This window comes from Hypanus sabinus, chromosome 17, assembly GCF_030144855.1.
Source record: "Hypanus sabinus isolate sHypSab1 chromosome 17, sHypSab1.hap1, whole genome shotgun sequence".
NCBI classification, from domain to species: Eukaryota; Metazoa; Chordata; class Chondrichthyes; order Myliobatiformes; family Dasyatidae; genus Hypanus; species Hypanus sabinus.
In genome coordinates, this window is record NC_082722.1 from 40,090,781 (window position 1) to 40,107,978 (window position 17,198).

Consider the following 17,198-nt stretch of genomic DNA (forward strand, 5'->3'; position numbering starts at 1 on the left):
TACTTATCCCATGGAGAGAAGTTCAAGCTTCCATATGAATGGTATAGTGTATAGCAATGTCTTTAGGCTTCTGATGTAAAATGGTGTAGTATATAGCACGGTGTGCAGATACCTGGTTGAAATTTCATACTTTACAGCAAAGTGTTCCAACTCCTTTGAAAAGAGTACATTTCATAGCAAGGTATTTATACCCACCTATAAATAGCATAATGTATAGCAAGGTGTTCATATTCCTGATATAAATGGTTTATGTGTAAGGCAAGCTATTCAAGCTGCCGGTGTGAATGGAGACGCAGGGGACTGCAGATGCTGGAATCTGGAGCAACAGACAATCTGGATGAACTTACTGGGTCAAGCAGCAACTGTGGGGGGGGGGGGGGGGAAGGAATTGTCAAAGTTTTTGATGCAGAGTTTTAATCCATAACGTCAACATTTCCTTTCCCCTTACAGATGCAGATTGACCGGATGAATTCATCCAACAGATTGTTGGCTGCTCATCTTATAAAGGCTACAGTATATGGCAAGGCCTTCCCATTGCCATATAATTGTCTTGTGCAATACAGTGAGGTGCTTACACTCCTCTGTCACATTCACTCAGTGTGCTTCAGAAGCTTTTCCACTTTCCCTGAACTGCTAGGCTCTTACAGCTGTAACATCAGCGTAATTAAACCACCAGCTTTGTTAAAACTTGTACGAACAAATGAGCTAACATTTCACAAATATAAGAAGCTGTCAGTGTCCTTGATGGTGCAGTGGATTTTGTCTGCTTCCTGTCTCTGTTGTAAGTTCCAGGAAGAACCCCATTCCCCTCTCTCATTGACCATGATTTCTTCACAACCTTGAGCTCCTCCCTAGCTTCTCTCAGGCATCCCCATGGAGCACAGCCAGCCAGCAGCAGCTCTTCCTTGATCTGTTCTCTAGCCCTGAAATAAAATTGCTTTTGGAATGAGCTGCCATTGAGCACACATCTCTAGGACTCAGTGAGGAGTCTACTCTATTCACACAGAGAGAGCAAAATGATTAAAGCATTTATATATAAAAAAATTCCCCCAATGAATAAAATACAGATGGTAGCAATGGAATATCCTTCAGGACAGACACAGACACAGACACAGACACACACACACACACACACACACACACACACACACACACACACACCAACTCGTGACTGTCCTACGTGTAAATACGATTTTGTATTCAGCAGTGCCTGCAGGATGTCTATCCTCCTGTGTACTGAGAAATTACACAGCAGAGGGAAAAAGCCATTTGCAGTAATGAGGAGTTGTAGGGCCAAGAGGTTGGGGGAAGGGGGTTTGTGGTGGGAGCATAAAGTAGAATCATATCGATAGTCTTCGTGATTTGGAGCATTTATACTGGGACATTTGCAGAATGTCAGGCTCCGGGATATAAATGAGTATGACGGAAGAAGTGCTGCTCAGATGTGGGGAAAAAAATTGCTGGCCATTGAGAAACCTGTCGCCTATTAAAAATGTGGTCCAGAGTCTGAATAACCCAAAATTTTAAACTCTCTTTTCTTGGAAGGTATTTAACCGATGCTGACTGTGTGTTCTTTTGAATATGGTGCCTGCATTCCAGTATCCTCTGGACTTAGATGTCTCCATAATGGGGAATCATTTCTCAGTATCCTCTCTATCAATGCCCGTCATCGTTTTGTATACCTCTCTCAGCCTCCTGTACTCCAAGAGATGAGGGGACGTGTACACCAAGGAGCCACTGTGATGTTCTGTTGGGCCAAACCAATCCTAGCTATGTCCCATCTTGAATAGTCCTCTCAAAAATTGTACCTATTGGGATTAAGTTCCATTCATCCATTTTCCCAGATGATCGATACTTTCTCTGTGACCTATGAACCACCCCCCTCACTATCACAGCACTGGCAACCTTTGAATCACCGACAAACAAATAGTGCTGCCCGTGTTCATATCCAAACCATTAATGTCTGTGACAAACAGCAGGAGTTTCAGCACTGTGGTGCCTTGCAAGTTGTAGGTTTCCATTCACAAAAGCAATCCTGTACTTTCATTTTCTCAAATGCCTCACTGACGTCCATGTAGACTACATTAACCCCACAGCCTTCATCAGATAGTTTATTACTAATGCTACAAAACTCAGTCAAGTTACTCAGACCGCATCTCCCAACAACAAAGTCAGTCCCTGATCAACCCCTTCCTTTCCTTGATTATGCTTGTCCTTCAGACTCCTCTCCCAATAATTTCTACACTGCTGATGTTAAACTCACTGGCCTTTAATATAGAAAAAAATTGGTGGGAAGTGAGAGGATTGGTAAGTTTTTAAAAACCAACAGAAAGCAACTAAAAAGCAATAAGGAAAGAAGAGATGAAATGTGAAGGTAAGTTGGCCAATACAGTGACATAGAAGGGGATACTGAAACCTCTTCAGATGTGTAAAGAGTAAAAGAGAGGCAAGAGTGGACCACTGAAGATTGACATTGGAGAGGACAAGGAAATAGCAGAAAAACTGAGTAAGTATTTTGTGTTAGTCTTCACTTTGGAGGATACCAGCCGCATGCAAGAAATCAAGAGTGTCAGGGAACAGAAGTAGTCGCTGTTAATAAGTGGAAGGCACTTGGGAAGCTAAAACTTGTGAAGGTAGGTAAGTCATGTGGACCAGATGCACCACATCCCAGGGTTCTGAGAGAGGTGGCTGAAGGAATTGTAATGATCTTTCCAGAATCACTAGATTCTGGAATGGTTCAAGAGGATTGGAAAATCACAAATGTCACTCCACTCTTTAAGAAGGGAGGGAGGCTAAAGAAAAGAAATTATTGGCCTGTTACCCTGATTTCAGCGGTTGGCACGACGTTAGATTATGTTATTAAGGTTGAACTTTCAGGGTATGAGACAACAGGGAGAAATCAGCATGGTTTCCTCGATGGGAAAACTTGCCTGACAATTATTTTGGAATTTATTAAGTGACAGGCAGGATAGTCAAAGAGAGTCCATGAATGTTGTGTACTTGGATTTTCATAAGGCCTTTGAGAAGGTGCCACACACTAGGCTGCTAAACAAGGCAAGAACCCAAGGTATTGCAAGAATGATGCTAACACAGACAGAAGATTAGCCAACTGGTAGAAGGCAAAGAGTAGAGATACAGGGGAACCATTTCTGGTTGGCTGATGTTGACCAGTTGTTTTCAGCAGAGATTAGTCTTGGTACAGCCTCTGTTAATGATCTGGATGATGGAATTGATAGCTTTGTGCCCAAGTTTGCAAATGATACAAAGATAAGGCGGAGGAGCAGGTAACATTGAGGAAACAGCGAGTCTGCAGAAGGACTTAAATAGATTAGAGAATGGGCAAAGAAGTGGCAGATGGAATGTACTGTTGGGGAGTGTATGGTCATGCACTTTGTAGAAGGGATAAAGGTGTAGACTATTTTCTAGATGGGGAGTGAATTCAGAAATCAGGTGCAAAGTGATAGGGACCTAGTGCACAATTCTCTAAAGGTTAACTTGCGGGTTGAGTCAGTAGAAATAAAGGCAAATGCAATGTTAGCATTCATTTTGCAAGGACTAGAATATAAGACCATAGGATCCAGGAGCAGAATTAGGCCATTTGGCCCATCGAGTCTGTTCTGCCATTCAATCATGGCTGATCCTTTATTTCCCTCCTCAGTCCCACTCCCCAGCCTTCCCCATAACCTTTGATGCTGTGTCCTGATTTTCCCTTAAGGCAAGGATGTAAAGGATAACAAGGTAACGTTGTAAGAGTAAGGCTTATAAGGCATTCGTCAGACCACACTTAGAGTAATGTGATCAATTTTGGGCCCCTTATCGAAGATAGAATGAGCTGACATTGGAGAGGGTCCAAAGAAAGTTCATGTGATGGATCCCAGAAATGAAAGGGTTAAGGTTTGAGGAGCATTTGATAGCTCTGGGCTGTACTCACTGGAGTTTAGAGTAGCAGGGAGGGGGAGAATCTAATTTTTCCTATAGTAAATGAGTCTTGGAGCAGAGGGCACACCTCAGAATAGAAGGAACTCCATTTAGAGCAGAGATGAAAAAGATTTTCTTTAGCCAGAGGGTGGTGAATCTGCAGAATTCATTGCCACAGACAGCTGGAGAGGCCAAGGCGCTGGATATATTTAAAGCAGAGGTTGATAGGTTCCTGCTTAGTAAGGGTGTCAAAGGTTACAGGGAGAAGGCAGGAGAATGGGATTGAGAGGGATAATAAATCTGCTATGATGGAATGGCAGAGCAGACTCAATGGGCTGAATGGCCTGCTCCTACAGTATGTCGTATGGTCTCGTGGTCAATACCTGTGCTATTAAAAGCTAAAGCATAGACCTTAGAAACACTCTAAATGACAAAATTGCTGCCCATTCTCTCAAGGAGTGATGATACTTGAGTTGTGCGGAACCTTGGACAGGCCATAGAGTGTCTGACTGTGATTTGGCCTTCAAAGGGCTCCAGTGGAGATTCAGAGCAATACCCAGGTTTAAATTAGAAGGATGTGAAAGATTAAAAGTATTAAAAATAAGTTAATTTGTCACACGGGCAGTGAAATGTGTCAGTGACCAACACAGTACGAGAGTACGCTGGGGGCAGCCCACAAGTGTCATCGTGCTTCCGGTGCAACATAGCATGCCCACAACTTACTAACCCTAGCCCTTTTGGAATGTAGGAGGAAACCAGAGCACTGGGAGGTGACCCACACGGCCCCTTACAGACAGTGGCGGCAGTTGGAACTGGAACACTGGCACGGTGAAGCGTTATGCCAACCGCGACGCTACCGTGTCACACCCCAGGTCACAAAATTGCCACTCCTTTGAGGTCATTGAAGTCTCGAGGAGGTGATCAAATCACTGAAATTTGTGAAAGGATTTAACAGGGAAGGCGAGCAAATCTGTTGGACTAGCAGGGTATTGTGGTCAGAGTGAGCTGGGTGTACAATTGCACAGGTCACTGACAGTGGACAGCCTGGCAAAGGCGGCATTTAGCATGCCGCCACTCATCGGTCAGGGCATCAAGTTTAGGAGTAGGGACATCATGTTGCCGTTGTATAAATCGTTGTTGATGCTGCACGTGGAGTGTTGTGTGCAGTTTTGATCACCCTATTAAAGGAAAGCCATTGTCAAGCTGGAGAGGGTAGAGAAGAGATTTGCAAAGTCATTGCCTGAACTAGAGGCAATAGGGAGGGGTTGGCCACGCTGGATCCTTATTCCATGGAGTGTAGGAGAATAAGGAATGACCTCGTAGAAGCTTAGAAAATCATGAGGCGTATGAATAAGATGGAAGGTTGTCATCTTTTCCACAGCGACGGGAAGTCCAAAATGAAAGGGCACAGGCAAAAGGTTGGAGAAACTCAGCAGGCCAGGCAGCATCTACAGAAAAGAGCAAAGAGTCGATGTTTCAGACCGAGACCCTTCATCAGGCTCTCGATGAAGGGACATGGCCTGAAACGTCGACTGTTTACTCTTTTCCATAGGTGCTGTCTGCCCTGCTGCCCTGTGGATGCTGCTTGACCAACTAAGTTCCTCCAGTAGGTTACCCGGTAATCACATGTGACTCAGGGGTAACTGATGTGGTTGATTCTTAATTGACCTTTGAGAGGGCTTGGGAGGAGACTGATGAAGGACAATAAATGCCGGTCATTGACAACCACATCCTGTTTACCAGTAAATGAAATAAAAAGTGCAACTCTCAGTAGTTGAATTGTAAGACTCTTGTTAGTTGCAGATACTGACAAATATAAATAAAATAATAATTAAAATGCAGACAAGGTTCGAGGCAGGCTAACTGGTCTCTGTTCCTGTATTTCATTCATATCTCCTTATTGTAATTAAGAGAGGAGATGTTCTGTAAAAACAATCTTTCCTTGTAGCATTGTCAAACATTTTCTCTTCCGGTGTCCAGTAAAGCACTTATGAAATGTCGATAGAAAAGTGAGGTTAACAGAATCTGTAAACCCTGGTAAAGTTCAAAAAGAAGATTGGCAAATGGACAAAAACAATTATTTTCAAAATGTTGTGATCGTGTAAAGGTCCTGAGAGCGGCATCTGTCTTTTCATCTTTGGCGGAGATTCAGTCATCTGTCTCATGACATCTTCCAAACCCCTTTCATTGTTCCCTAATGTCACCAACCGTTTTCTCGTATTCTTGTATTCTTTTGTGATTTCACTATTTTCTCTGAAAGGATTGATTGACTAATATTTCAGATGTTAGGAACCATTACCCTCTGTGTTTCCTTGCAATTCTCTCAAGGTAATTTTGAAATCTTAACTTTAAATCTCGCTCCCCACACCCCTTGCATCTATTGTAATCTCTGACATGCTGTGAGTTATTCCACGGGAGACCTTCCTGTATCCATAATAATATGCACTTCTCACCTTGCAATCAACTGTTAATTATTTTGTGATTAAGCATACAGTGATTACATCACTGTCAAAAGTTGTGTGGTTGTCTTAGCACCATGAACGCCACAGAGTGTTCTGGTTATTCTGGCTCTTTGAAGTCACATAGAAAGCAACTCGGTTTTGAAAAGTAAGTCAAAAACTGATCAAAATATCCCAATGGTGTTAAAAAATCAACTGCACTGAACTACTAGTTGAAGATTAAACCTAACTTTGGGTGCTTTGGGCTAGCTACTTGTGTTCACTTTTGGTGAAGAACGAGATCATCAGCTGAGAGGTTCAGCTTTTGTTGGGTTTCCATGTGGAATGCAATGGTGAAGTTGACACTGTTGGTCACAGCCTGGCTTTGTCCATAAATCATTTTTACATTTGCCAGTATTTAGCCTTATAGCCAATTTGGTGTAGAAGACCACAATGTAATCAACCTTCTTTCGGCCACAGGGTGTGTTATTCTTGAATGAATCGATGGGGCAGTGAAGAAAAAGGTTGGTCAGAGGGACTGATCAGGCCAGTGAAAAATGATGCTCAAAAAAGGCATGTTATTTATGCATGCGGGGGGTGGGGGTGGCAGTGAGATCTTTGTGTGGCTAAAACTGCAGTCTGTGGTTGCCTGCACATTAAGCACGCTTGTGAGTGAGTGGGCGAGGCCTCTGAAATTGGGGTTGACCATAGATTCGCATCCTAGCTGGCTAGATGTGCAAGCCTGGGCAGAACGATTTGGAGAGCGAGCTCCCCTTCTCCATGCATCTGATGAACCCAAAGGAACGGTAGAGGCCGATACAGTTTGGTACCAACAGCATCGCAGGATTTGCCAGTCAGCATTGAATTCACTGTAATACTGCCTTAGGGACTCTAGTTCCAGGATTTTCGCTTGTAGTTTACCCTCAGAGCCTTTCCCATCAGTGGGTATTGCCACAGGGCAACGGAGGTTTGAGGTCAAGAGTTTTCCTTCTCCTGGATGAGCTGCTAACCACAGGTGATGAGCCCCGTCTGCCAAAGCGACTAGTTTTAAGGCACCAGTAACTCACCTTTGCCCCTTCTCCTGTTGGTAGAAATGGTTCTGCTGGGCTTAGCAGCTAAGCCGCACGTGACAGGCCAAGAGCTGAACTTAACTGTCAGAGGCTACTTGAGATGCACGCCATTGGGAGCATTTGATAGGTAGTGGGAGCTTGTCCTTATTACCATCCCTGGTTATTACAACTTTAAGGAAGCTTGTTATACAGGAAATACCTGTGTCTGCTCTTCCTGGGCCTCTGGGGTGAAATAAAGGTGGTTGAACCCTTCATTCCTTGAGCATTAGGTTTGAGTGAGATGCGTAATGAGGTAGTGAGCAGCATGTTCAGAGACGTAGGAGATATTAGCAGAAGCAGCCTGGAATAACCCTGATGAAATTAAACTGAAGGTGACCTTGGACACGACCACCAGAGGCATAGCAGTTAAGGTATATACTGTAGGAGAGACACGTGAGACTGTAGAAGCTAGAATCTGCAGCAACAGATGATCTATCAGAGGAGCTCAGTGGGTTGAGCAGCATCTGTGGAAGGAAATCAATTTCCTGATGTAGTGTTTTGACCCAAGGCACACATGAGATTGTGTTGGAGGTTTTAGCAGCCCAAGTGATTTCAGTGAGGACAGAATGCAGTTTGAGTGTTACCCTAGGACAGAGGTCGGCAACCTGCGGCTCCAGAGCCACATTCGGCTCTTTCATCTCTGTGATGCAGCTCCCCGTGGTTTGTTAGCTTTTGAAATGTAATTCGAAATTTGAAGATTATGGTGATCTTGTACAATCTGAAAACTTTGTGGAGACACCATTTCCTGGCACATCCGAACCGGCTCACAATTAGCCACCGTTCCGGCTAAGGGAGATAGCCTACGGGGGGTTTGTGAGTACGTGTCTTTTGGAGCATCCGCGCCCACGGGGACGGGTTGAGGGAGGCTGTTTAGTTCAAATAAAGTTACCTTTGACTGCAGTCTTTATTTTAGCGCTGTGTGTAGCACACCGCTACAACGTGTTTTTTTATCACTATTAATATACATCACAACTGCCAATGCCTGACACCCGCCAGTGCGTGCTTTCTTTTAATTCTTCGATCCAAGGTAGGCTAACTATGGAGTAACCTTCAACCCAACGTCTTTTTTTTGGAGTTCAAAATGTTTTTGTTGTATGCAGAAATGTAATTTCGTTTTCTCTGCAGGAGTTCATCAATTTCATAAATGCAACACATTATAGTTTGTTTATACATAGCATAAAGGCAAAAAAAAAACCGTTGTATGCAGTGTTATTTCATTTTGTGGCTCCCAGTGTTTTCTTTTCTGTGGGAAATGGGTCCATATTGGCTCTTTCAGTGGTAAACGTTGCCGACCCCTGCCCTAGGAGAAAGTGAAGTAGTAAAATCTTAAATAAGAACAGAAAATGTTGGGAATACTGAATAGACCAATCACAAACTAGAGAAAATCTACAGGCACTCAAAATCCGAGCAACACACACAGTCCAAGTTTTGGGCCGAGATGTTGACTCTACTCTTTTCCATAGTTGCTGCCGATTCTGCTGTGTTCCTCCAACATTTTGTGCGTGTTGCTCGAAATAATCAGTAGGATGAGTTTTCTGTTATCTGTTTTACTCCCCACAGATGCAGCTTGACATGCTGAGTATTTCAAACATTCTTTATTTTGACTAATTTAGATGCCTAGCATCTGATTTTTTTTTTACAACTTTTCAGAAGTAAAATCTTGTTCTATGGACCAGTGTTCTACTTCTCAGACTAATTAAATCTGATAGGTTATGAATGATGTTGAGAATCAGGAAAAATCGAAAAGAAACTGCAGATGCTAGAAATCTTAAAGGGGCCTTACCTTTGAATGTGAATTCTCTTTCTCTTCTCACTAACCTTAAGATGATTTCTGCCATTTTCTGTTTTTATTCATAATTCAGAGAATTATATGGTAGAAAAAGAAGGTGCTAGGACAAACTTAAATCCTGACTACAAGATTGGAATCAAATTAGGACCACCCCCTCTCCCCAAAATGGGCATTGAATTTCTCTACTCTGAGCTCAATCAATTTTCATCTGCTCTGCACTTTTTTGTTGGGGGTGTGTGAAGAAACTTCTAGGCCTTGGGCTTTGTTGCCATGGTTAAAAGTTTTGTGTAAACTCTTTAGTAGATTACTGTCTTAATATCACTCCCAGGTATCCATTATTCTTCACTTAATATGGTTAAACAGATATCATTGCTTATCCCTATTCTTAGAAATATAAAAAGCCCTTTCAAAAACACGGATCACTCAGAAGTAAATTATATAGTTACCTACAGTTTACGGTACAGACGTGGGTCACTAGCCAACTGGCCATTATTCCATGTGAGCATCCTACCATAACATTATAATATCTTATTAACCAATTCCCCTTCCTTTCTTCTCCTTCTTTATCTGATTTACCCTTAAGCACATTAATAATATGTCTCAACTACTTCTTGAACTCATCCTATATTCTTCTGAAATCCACGTTGACCTCATTAATTGCTTTTTAATGATTTCTCTTTCTGGAGTCTGTGAAGTCTTTCCTGATGTATATATCCTCTCAAATTTTTTAATTATCCTTAAAGCCATTTTTTCACTTTCTCAAATGCCTTTAATAGTTTATATCAAGAAAATGTAAACTAAGCTTGGTGCTCTGAAATATGGGCTAACAAACTATTATACAAGTTTAACATTGCAGAGTTGAGACAGAAAATCAGAAAAGTAGAAATAAGCTCCTGTGGTTTGATATGTTTAATGTCCTTGTTAACTTGTGTTACTGCTTTGTGATTTGTGTATCTTGGTCTCTCCAATTCCTTCTGACCTTCTAGCTCATTACATTTTTGAAGCAATATGTCTCTTTCTTAGTCCTTCTTCCAAAATCACCTTGTAGTTAACCCATGTCACAATTACTTTGTGAATTGTATGGCTATTCTGCATGTTTTTGGGTATTCCATCATATTTCTGTTAGTGTCTGTATCAAGATAGAATACCAGAATCCATTTTGTTCATGTAAGAGGTGATCCACAGTACTCCACTCTCACGTTCAATCCCATGGATCATCGCCACAACTTTTTGCAGTCTTGAGGAACTACTCGTAACTCCTAATCTCTGTTTTCTGTTTTGTAGTCAGCCTTCTTTCCATTCTGCTGCATGTCCCCTGACTTGATCTTAATTATGAGCCAAATATGGGATTTTTCTGAATTCTTTCGAAAGTTCAGATATGTTATGAACAAGAAGTTATATTGCATTGAGGATGTTTAATATGAATTCTCTATTTAAATAAGACAACAGTGTAACCTCACATATATCTTGTGATGGTGTGAGTTTCGATATAGGCCATGTCCCACAACACAGAAATTAGGTAACTGTTAGTTTTACTTATAAGTTTGTTGGTTGCGAAGAGTAATAATTCTAGATCTAAAATTAGACCGGAAGAATGTTTGCATTGAAGTTACTCAAAACTTGGTAGACATTATGTTATAAAACAGTAATTTTGAATTAAATGTTTGGATTGTGATTGAGATATTAGTAATGCTGTGATTGATAATGAGGAAGGTATCAGTGGACTGGTTGAGTGAGCAGTGAAATAACTAATGGAATTCGATCCAGAAAAGTGTCCCGGGTAAAGCATTTGAGAAGGGCAACACAATAAAGGAATACACAATGTATGATAGCATCAGTGTTACATTTGGAAGAAAGAAATCTTCAATACGCTCCAAAGAATAAAGACCTAACTTGTTCAACCTTTCTCTGTAACTTAGGTGCTGAAACCTGGATAACGTTCTAGTAAATCTCCACTGTACTCTCTCGATTTTATTGACATCTTTCTTATAATTCGCTGACCAGAACTGTACACAATACTCCAAATTCAGCCTTACCAATGCCTTGTACAATTTTAACATCTTGGTAGAATGTGCAGTGTATTTCAGCTTGATGTCACCAAGCAGGCTGAACAGCAAACGTAGTGAGAATGCCCTATAGTCTTCAGTCAGTGGAGAAAGCAAGATAAAGTATGGGCTATACAAATAATATGAATCTATACATTGAAATATCATCAACATTAAAAAGTGGAAAAAATTTTTTTTGTGAGATTCAAAATCCACAAATGCAGCATTAGTTTTATTGGAATCTGAAAGGTTACTGAGTAATAAATATGCTATAGTAATCCATTAAGTTTTTTTCATCTTAGTCAATAAAATATAATTTCAGGATTTAGTTTTTACAATGTGATTAGTTCAGAAGTATTTTATATTTTCATCTATTCATTAATTTTTGTTAATGACACTAGAGAAGACTATATTAGTACACCTTACAAGGTATCACTGACAGCTACTTCTGCATTTCCGCACACTAGAAGCATTTCTCAGATATCCTGCATTATAAATGTAAGCTCTGATAGCCACATCAACACTTCCCATTACAAATTCTGGCCCATTAATGATCTGGGATTTATTTTTATGGTGGATGGATTTCTCAGTACTCTAGGGATGTGTCTTTATAAGACATAGGCCAGAATTGGGCCAATCAGCCCATTGGGTCTGTTCCACCATTCCATTGTAGCTGATTTATTATCCCTCGCAACCCCATTCTCTTGCCATCTCCTCATAACCTTTGGCACTATTACAAATCAAGAACCTGTTAGCCTGTGCTTTATATATACCCAGTGACTTGGCCACCAAAGCCAACTATGCCAGTGTTTTCCACAGATTCAACATTACCTGGCTAACAAAATTCCTCTTCATCTCTCTTCTTAAGGATTTGTCCCTCTATTCTGAGGCTGTGCTCTCTGATTCCAGACTTGCCTACTATAGGAAACATCCTCTCCACATCAACTCTATCTATGCCTTTTAATATTTGATTTTCTCATTCTTCTAAACTCCAGCAAAAATAGGCCTAGAGCCATCCCATGTTCTTCATACATTTACATATTCATTCCTGGAGTCATTCCCGATTATTAGCATTAGATCCTTTTGTTAAGCACGAGATCTTTATTCTCATGAGCCTTTCTCCACTTTCTCCAATGTCAGCATATCCTCCAAAATGGCTCACTATATTCCAAGTGCGGTCTGACTGACACCTTATAAAGCCACAGCATTACATCCTTGCTTTCATATTCTAGTTCTCTCAAAATAAGTGCTCACATTGCATTTGCCTTCCTTATCACTGACTCAATGTGCAAGTTAACCTTTAGGGAATCCTGTACAAAGATTCCCAAGTCTCTTTGTACCACTGATTTTTTAATTTTCTCCCCTCTTTGGTGCATGACCATACACTTCACTATACTATATTCCATCTGCCATTTCTTTGTCCATTCTCTTAATCTGCCTGACCCCCAGCCTCCTCAAAATTACCGGCCCCTCCACCTATCTTTGTATTGTCCACAAACTTATCCACAAAGCCATCATTGCCATCATCTATATCATTGACATATAACGTGAAACGAAACAATCAAACATTGACCCCTGCGGACCCCCACTAGTCACTGGCAGCCAACCAGAGAAGACCCCATGCTTGCGTCCTGCCAATCAGCTATCCATACTAGTATCTTTCCTGTATTCCCATTGGGCTCGTATCTTGTTTAGCAGCCTCATGTGTGGCACTTTGTCAAGGGCCTTTTGAAAATTCATATAACATCCACTGACTCTCCTTCGTCTATCTTGCCTGTTATTTCCTCAAAGAACTGCAACAGATTTGTCAGGCAGGATTTCCCATTCAGGAAACCATGTTGACTTTGGCCTATTTTATCATGTGCCTCTAAGTACCCTGAAACCTTAACTTTAATACTGGACTCGCACCCACTGAAGACAGGCTAACTGGCCTATAGTTTCCTTCCTTTCGCCTCCATCCCTCCTTTCCCTCCTTGGTTCTGGAAGACGAGAACATTGCACATATCCCTCCCTTAAAGAGTGGAGGGACATTTGCAATCTTCTGGTCCCCTGGAACCTTTCTGGAATCTTTTGATTCTTGAAAGATCATTACTAATGCCTCCATAATCTCTTCATCTACCCCTTTCAGAACCCTGGGGTATAGTTCTGGTGACTTACCTGCCTTCAGTCCTTTCAGCTTCCCAAGCACCTTTGGCATAGTAATAAGAACTACATTCATTTCTGCCGCCTACGCTCACAAATTTCTTTTGAAAGGTAGACGATACGCACATTAAATCGGTGTTATAGGATCTACTTTGAAAAATTCCTTTCTGTGACTTAATATGCCAAAGAGATAGCTGAGGGCAATTTAGACCATCACATTGAGTGTTATGATGTTTAATAATAAAGAGATGTAGCAATCCAGTGATTAGAAACTGTAGGACTTCTGGCAATTGAATTTGTTACATATATGTTATGAAGACTATGATAATTGATGGCACTTATCACCATTCTTGCCTATAGCCATGTTGTCCCCTTTACTCCTTGTGGCTGTAATAAGCATGTCTAGACCTTGTACATCGAATTCGCTGTGTAGTTCTGTCCCGACACCAAAGAAATTTGAGGCCCACATACCCTCAAATTATCACACCTCCATAATCATATGTTTATTGTACTTGGTTTTGCCAAACAAGTGCAACTGAGGTGCAATTTCTCACCCAAGCTTTTATGGTTATGCATTGTGGATAGCTGTTGTGCTGAGTTGTATTCTGGCTCCCTTCCTCATCTCCCTGAACCAAATATTATCACCAACTGAGTTTTGATACTGTGACTTGCCTGACCTCATAAAATGGCTGTCATCTGGCATGTCTGAAAAGACATAAAAGTAGTGCATGGACGATCCTCATCTCCATTTGGCTTTCTTCTCTGTGGAAAAATACAACACTTCAGTACCAGGGCTGGGTAGTGTAATAGTAACAAGACCCCAGCAGTGAGAAAGATCTGTTTCTCATAAACAGATGAGAAAATGATGGAGCATGTGGGGGTTAATTAAAAAAAAAGTTTACTTGCCAGAAGTTGATGTCAGGTAAAGCCTTTGCATGTATACTAGAGGAGGGGTGAAAGCTATTATCTGTAGACAATGCGGGTGTGGGAATGCAGAAAGGCACAGAGACCCAGGCTGCTTATACAACCTGCAGTTATTTGAACTAAGCTTTATTGTTTTTGCAATGAGGATTTCTGTCATACTGCTTTCAATTCCTTTCAGATGATACATTTTAAAGTGTAAAATATTGTTTTTATTCTCTTGTGTTTGAGGGGGAGATGAACCACAATGATCAAATCCTGTACTGAGAAACAAATTGAAAAAGTACTGAAAGCTTTTAAAGTCAAAATCAAAAGTGGCAGCCATTTCCTTTGGGGAAGTTCCTGCTATGCACGATGTTGTCTATTTGTGTTACGATGAGGTTTTGAGCCTTCCTTAATCGTCTTCTTCTTTTAAACTATCATCTCTGTCTCTGTGAGCAATGATCTTGGGTGAAGGTGATGAAGAGGTGGCTTCTAGATAAGGCCCTGTGCGCTAGTGAATGGGTAAATTTTAGATGCTGCTTTCAACAGGCCATGATACTTACTTCCACCTCTTTGGCAACAAGAGCTATTGTGGATCATTTAGTTTTCCCAAGTTATGTACTGGAATGAAATATAAATCATAGGCTTCCTCAATAGGTAAGTAGTTATATTTTGAGAGTATCCAAGCTTCTCTGAGCATACAGTCCAGGAGTTCCTGCCACTGACTGCAAGGAGTTTATACAATCTCTTGTGAGTGCCTAGCTTTCCTCCGGATGCTTCAGTTTCCTCTCACCTCCCAAAAACCTATGGGTCAGTAGGTCCCATGGGCATAATTGGGCAGTACGGGCTTGTTGGGATGGAAGGGCCTGTGCATGCTGTATCTCTTAAAAAAAAGTGGCTGAGTTCGATTTCAGCTGATCTCAATGGGGCAGTGGTAGTGGTGCTGCAATTAGCTCTGGTACTCCTGTGATAAAGTGGAGAAAATTAGTGCAGATTCCCACACTTGATCGCTGTGAAACGGTCTCTTTGAGAAGTTTGAAAGTGTGGATATTCTATGAGGATGTGAATGGACTTAGCTGAGGTACCACACACCATGGAAAAATCAGAATCAGATTTGTTATCACTGACATATGGCATGAAATTTGTTTGTGACACGGCAGCAGTGCAGCGGAAAGACACAAAAATGTATAAATTACAAAAATAACTGCAGTACAAAAAAAAAGCAATGATGTCGTGCTCAGAGGTTATTCAGAAATCTGATGGTGGAGGGGAAGAAGTTTTTCCTAACTCGTTAAGTGTGGGTCCTTGGACTGATTCTTTCTGTCTCATGGCAGTAACAAGAAGAGTGAATGTTCTAGATGATGAGGGTCCTTAATGGTCAGTTCTGCCTCCTTGAAGCATTGCTTCATGAAGATGTCCTTGACTGGGAGGCTGTGTCTGTGCTGGAGCTGGCCGAGCCTACAACACTTTGCAGTCCTGTGCATTGGAGCTTCCACATCAGGCTGTGACGCAGCTCTCCATTGTGCATCTGTAGTCATTTGTAAAGGTCTTTTGTGACATACCAAATCTCCTCAGACTCCTAATAAAGTAGAATTGCTGGTGTGCCCTCGTCACGATGTCAGGCTCAGGATAGATCCTCTGATAAGTTGACACACTGGAACATGAGGCTGTCCATCCTCTCCACAGCTGACACCTCAGTGAGGAACAAAACATAGAACCTGTAGAGCACAGAACCGGTGTGAGTTTCTCCGACTTCCCCTTTCTGATGTCCTCAATCAGTTCCTCGGTCTTGTTGATATTAAGCATGAGCTTGTTGTGTGACCACTCGATCAGCTGATCTGTCTCACTCCCGTAAACCTCCTCATCGCCAAATGAGATTCTACCAACAGCAATGGTGTGCTTTTGGTGAATTTACCTATGGCGCTTGAGCGGTGCTTTGCTACACGGTCATGAGTGTAGAGAGAGTAGAGCCGTGGGCTAAGCACACATCCTTGATAAATTGTCCCTGTGGTGTAGATTCACCATGATTTAAGCAGTTAATTTCCAAAGAAAGTTTGGTTTCATTTCGTTTAGATAGTCGACAAGTGATCAAATCGAAGGCTTAAAATTATTTTAAAACTTGCACCAAAACGGATGGAGAGATGGAGAGAACAAAGGGTTGTGATCTTAGTATTAGAGAGCAGCAGTTTAATGTAATGGTGACCTGAAGCTCTCTTCCCTGAAAGGCTGTGGATGTCAGGCCAGTTGAATATTTCAAGGCACATCAATAGATTATAGGCTCTTGGGGCTTGAAGGCCTACTTCTGTTTCTATAGCGTGACATTTCCGCTAAAGCTCACACATGAAGAATGGCCACTTTGGCAAGGTTCCAAAGGGCAATTGGTGCCTATGGCACTGCACCTGAAAAGAAGCCAACACATTCAGAACATGAGAGGTGGGAATATAGGGAAAGAAATTCCACTATATAATTCCCAGCTCTATGAGCCTTATTTTGCAGTTTGCCAGGAACAATACACATGAGTGTATCACCCTGTGTTATGTTACTGATTCTGAAATAAATAAAGATACCATATCTTGCATGAATAATATTGCATATTATAGCATTAGTTATTGTTCGCTCTTTTGCCAATCAGTTGTTTCTTATTTGACTGTTTTCCGTGAAATCACCTGAATTTGTAAATGTGTTTTTTTAAAGAGGAGATAATTAACTAAAAGCCACACAAATTATCTCACATTGCCAGCCTACTTTTATTTTCCCGGGGGTTCAAACATCGTTTTTTACATTAAACCTAGTATAATATAATCCGATGTACACACAGGAAATGGCAAATTCATTGTTCAGTTGACTTCTACTC

At 41.4% G+C, this 17,198-nt stretch overlaps 1 protein-coding gene across 3 annotated transcripts in view; it reads left to right on the top strand.

Moving 5' to 3' along the window:
- LOC132406847 (plasmanylethanolamine desaturase 1-like) overlaps nt 1–17,198 on the top strand; it is a 151,856-nt gene that overhangs the window by 39,302 nt on the left and 95,356 nt on the right. Inside the window, exon 4 of one of the 3 annotated variants that reach the window (XM_059992905.1) lies at nt 451–1,285. The exons of the other annotated variants lie outside the window; for them this stretch is intronic. Within the exon in view, the coding sequence (XP_059848888.1) occupies nt 451–843 (393 nt within the window). The 3' untranslated portion in view covers nt 844–1,285. Of the gene's footprint in view, nt 1–450; nt 1,286–17,198 lie in introns of those variants that run through there. 3 annotated transcript variants of the gene reach the window in all.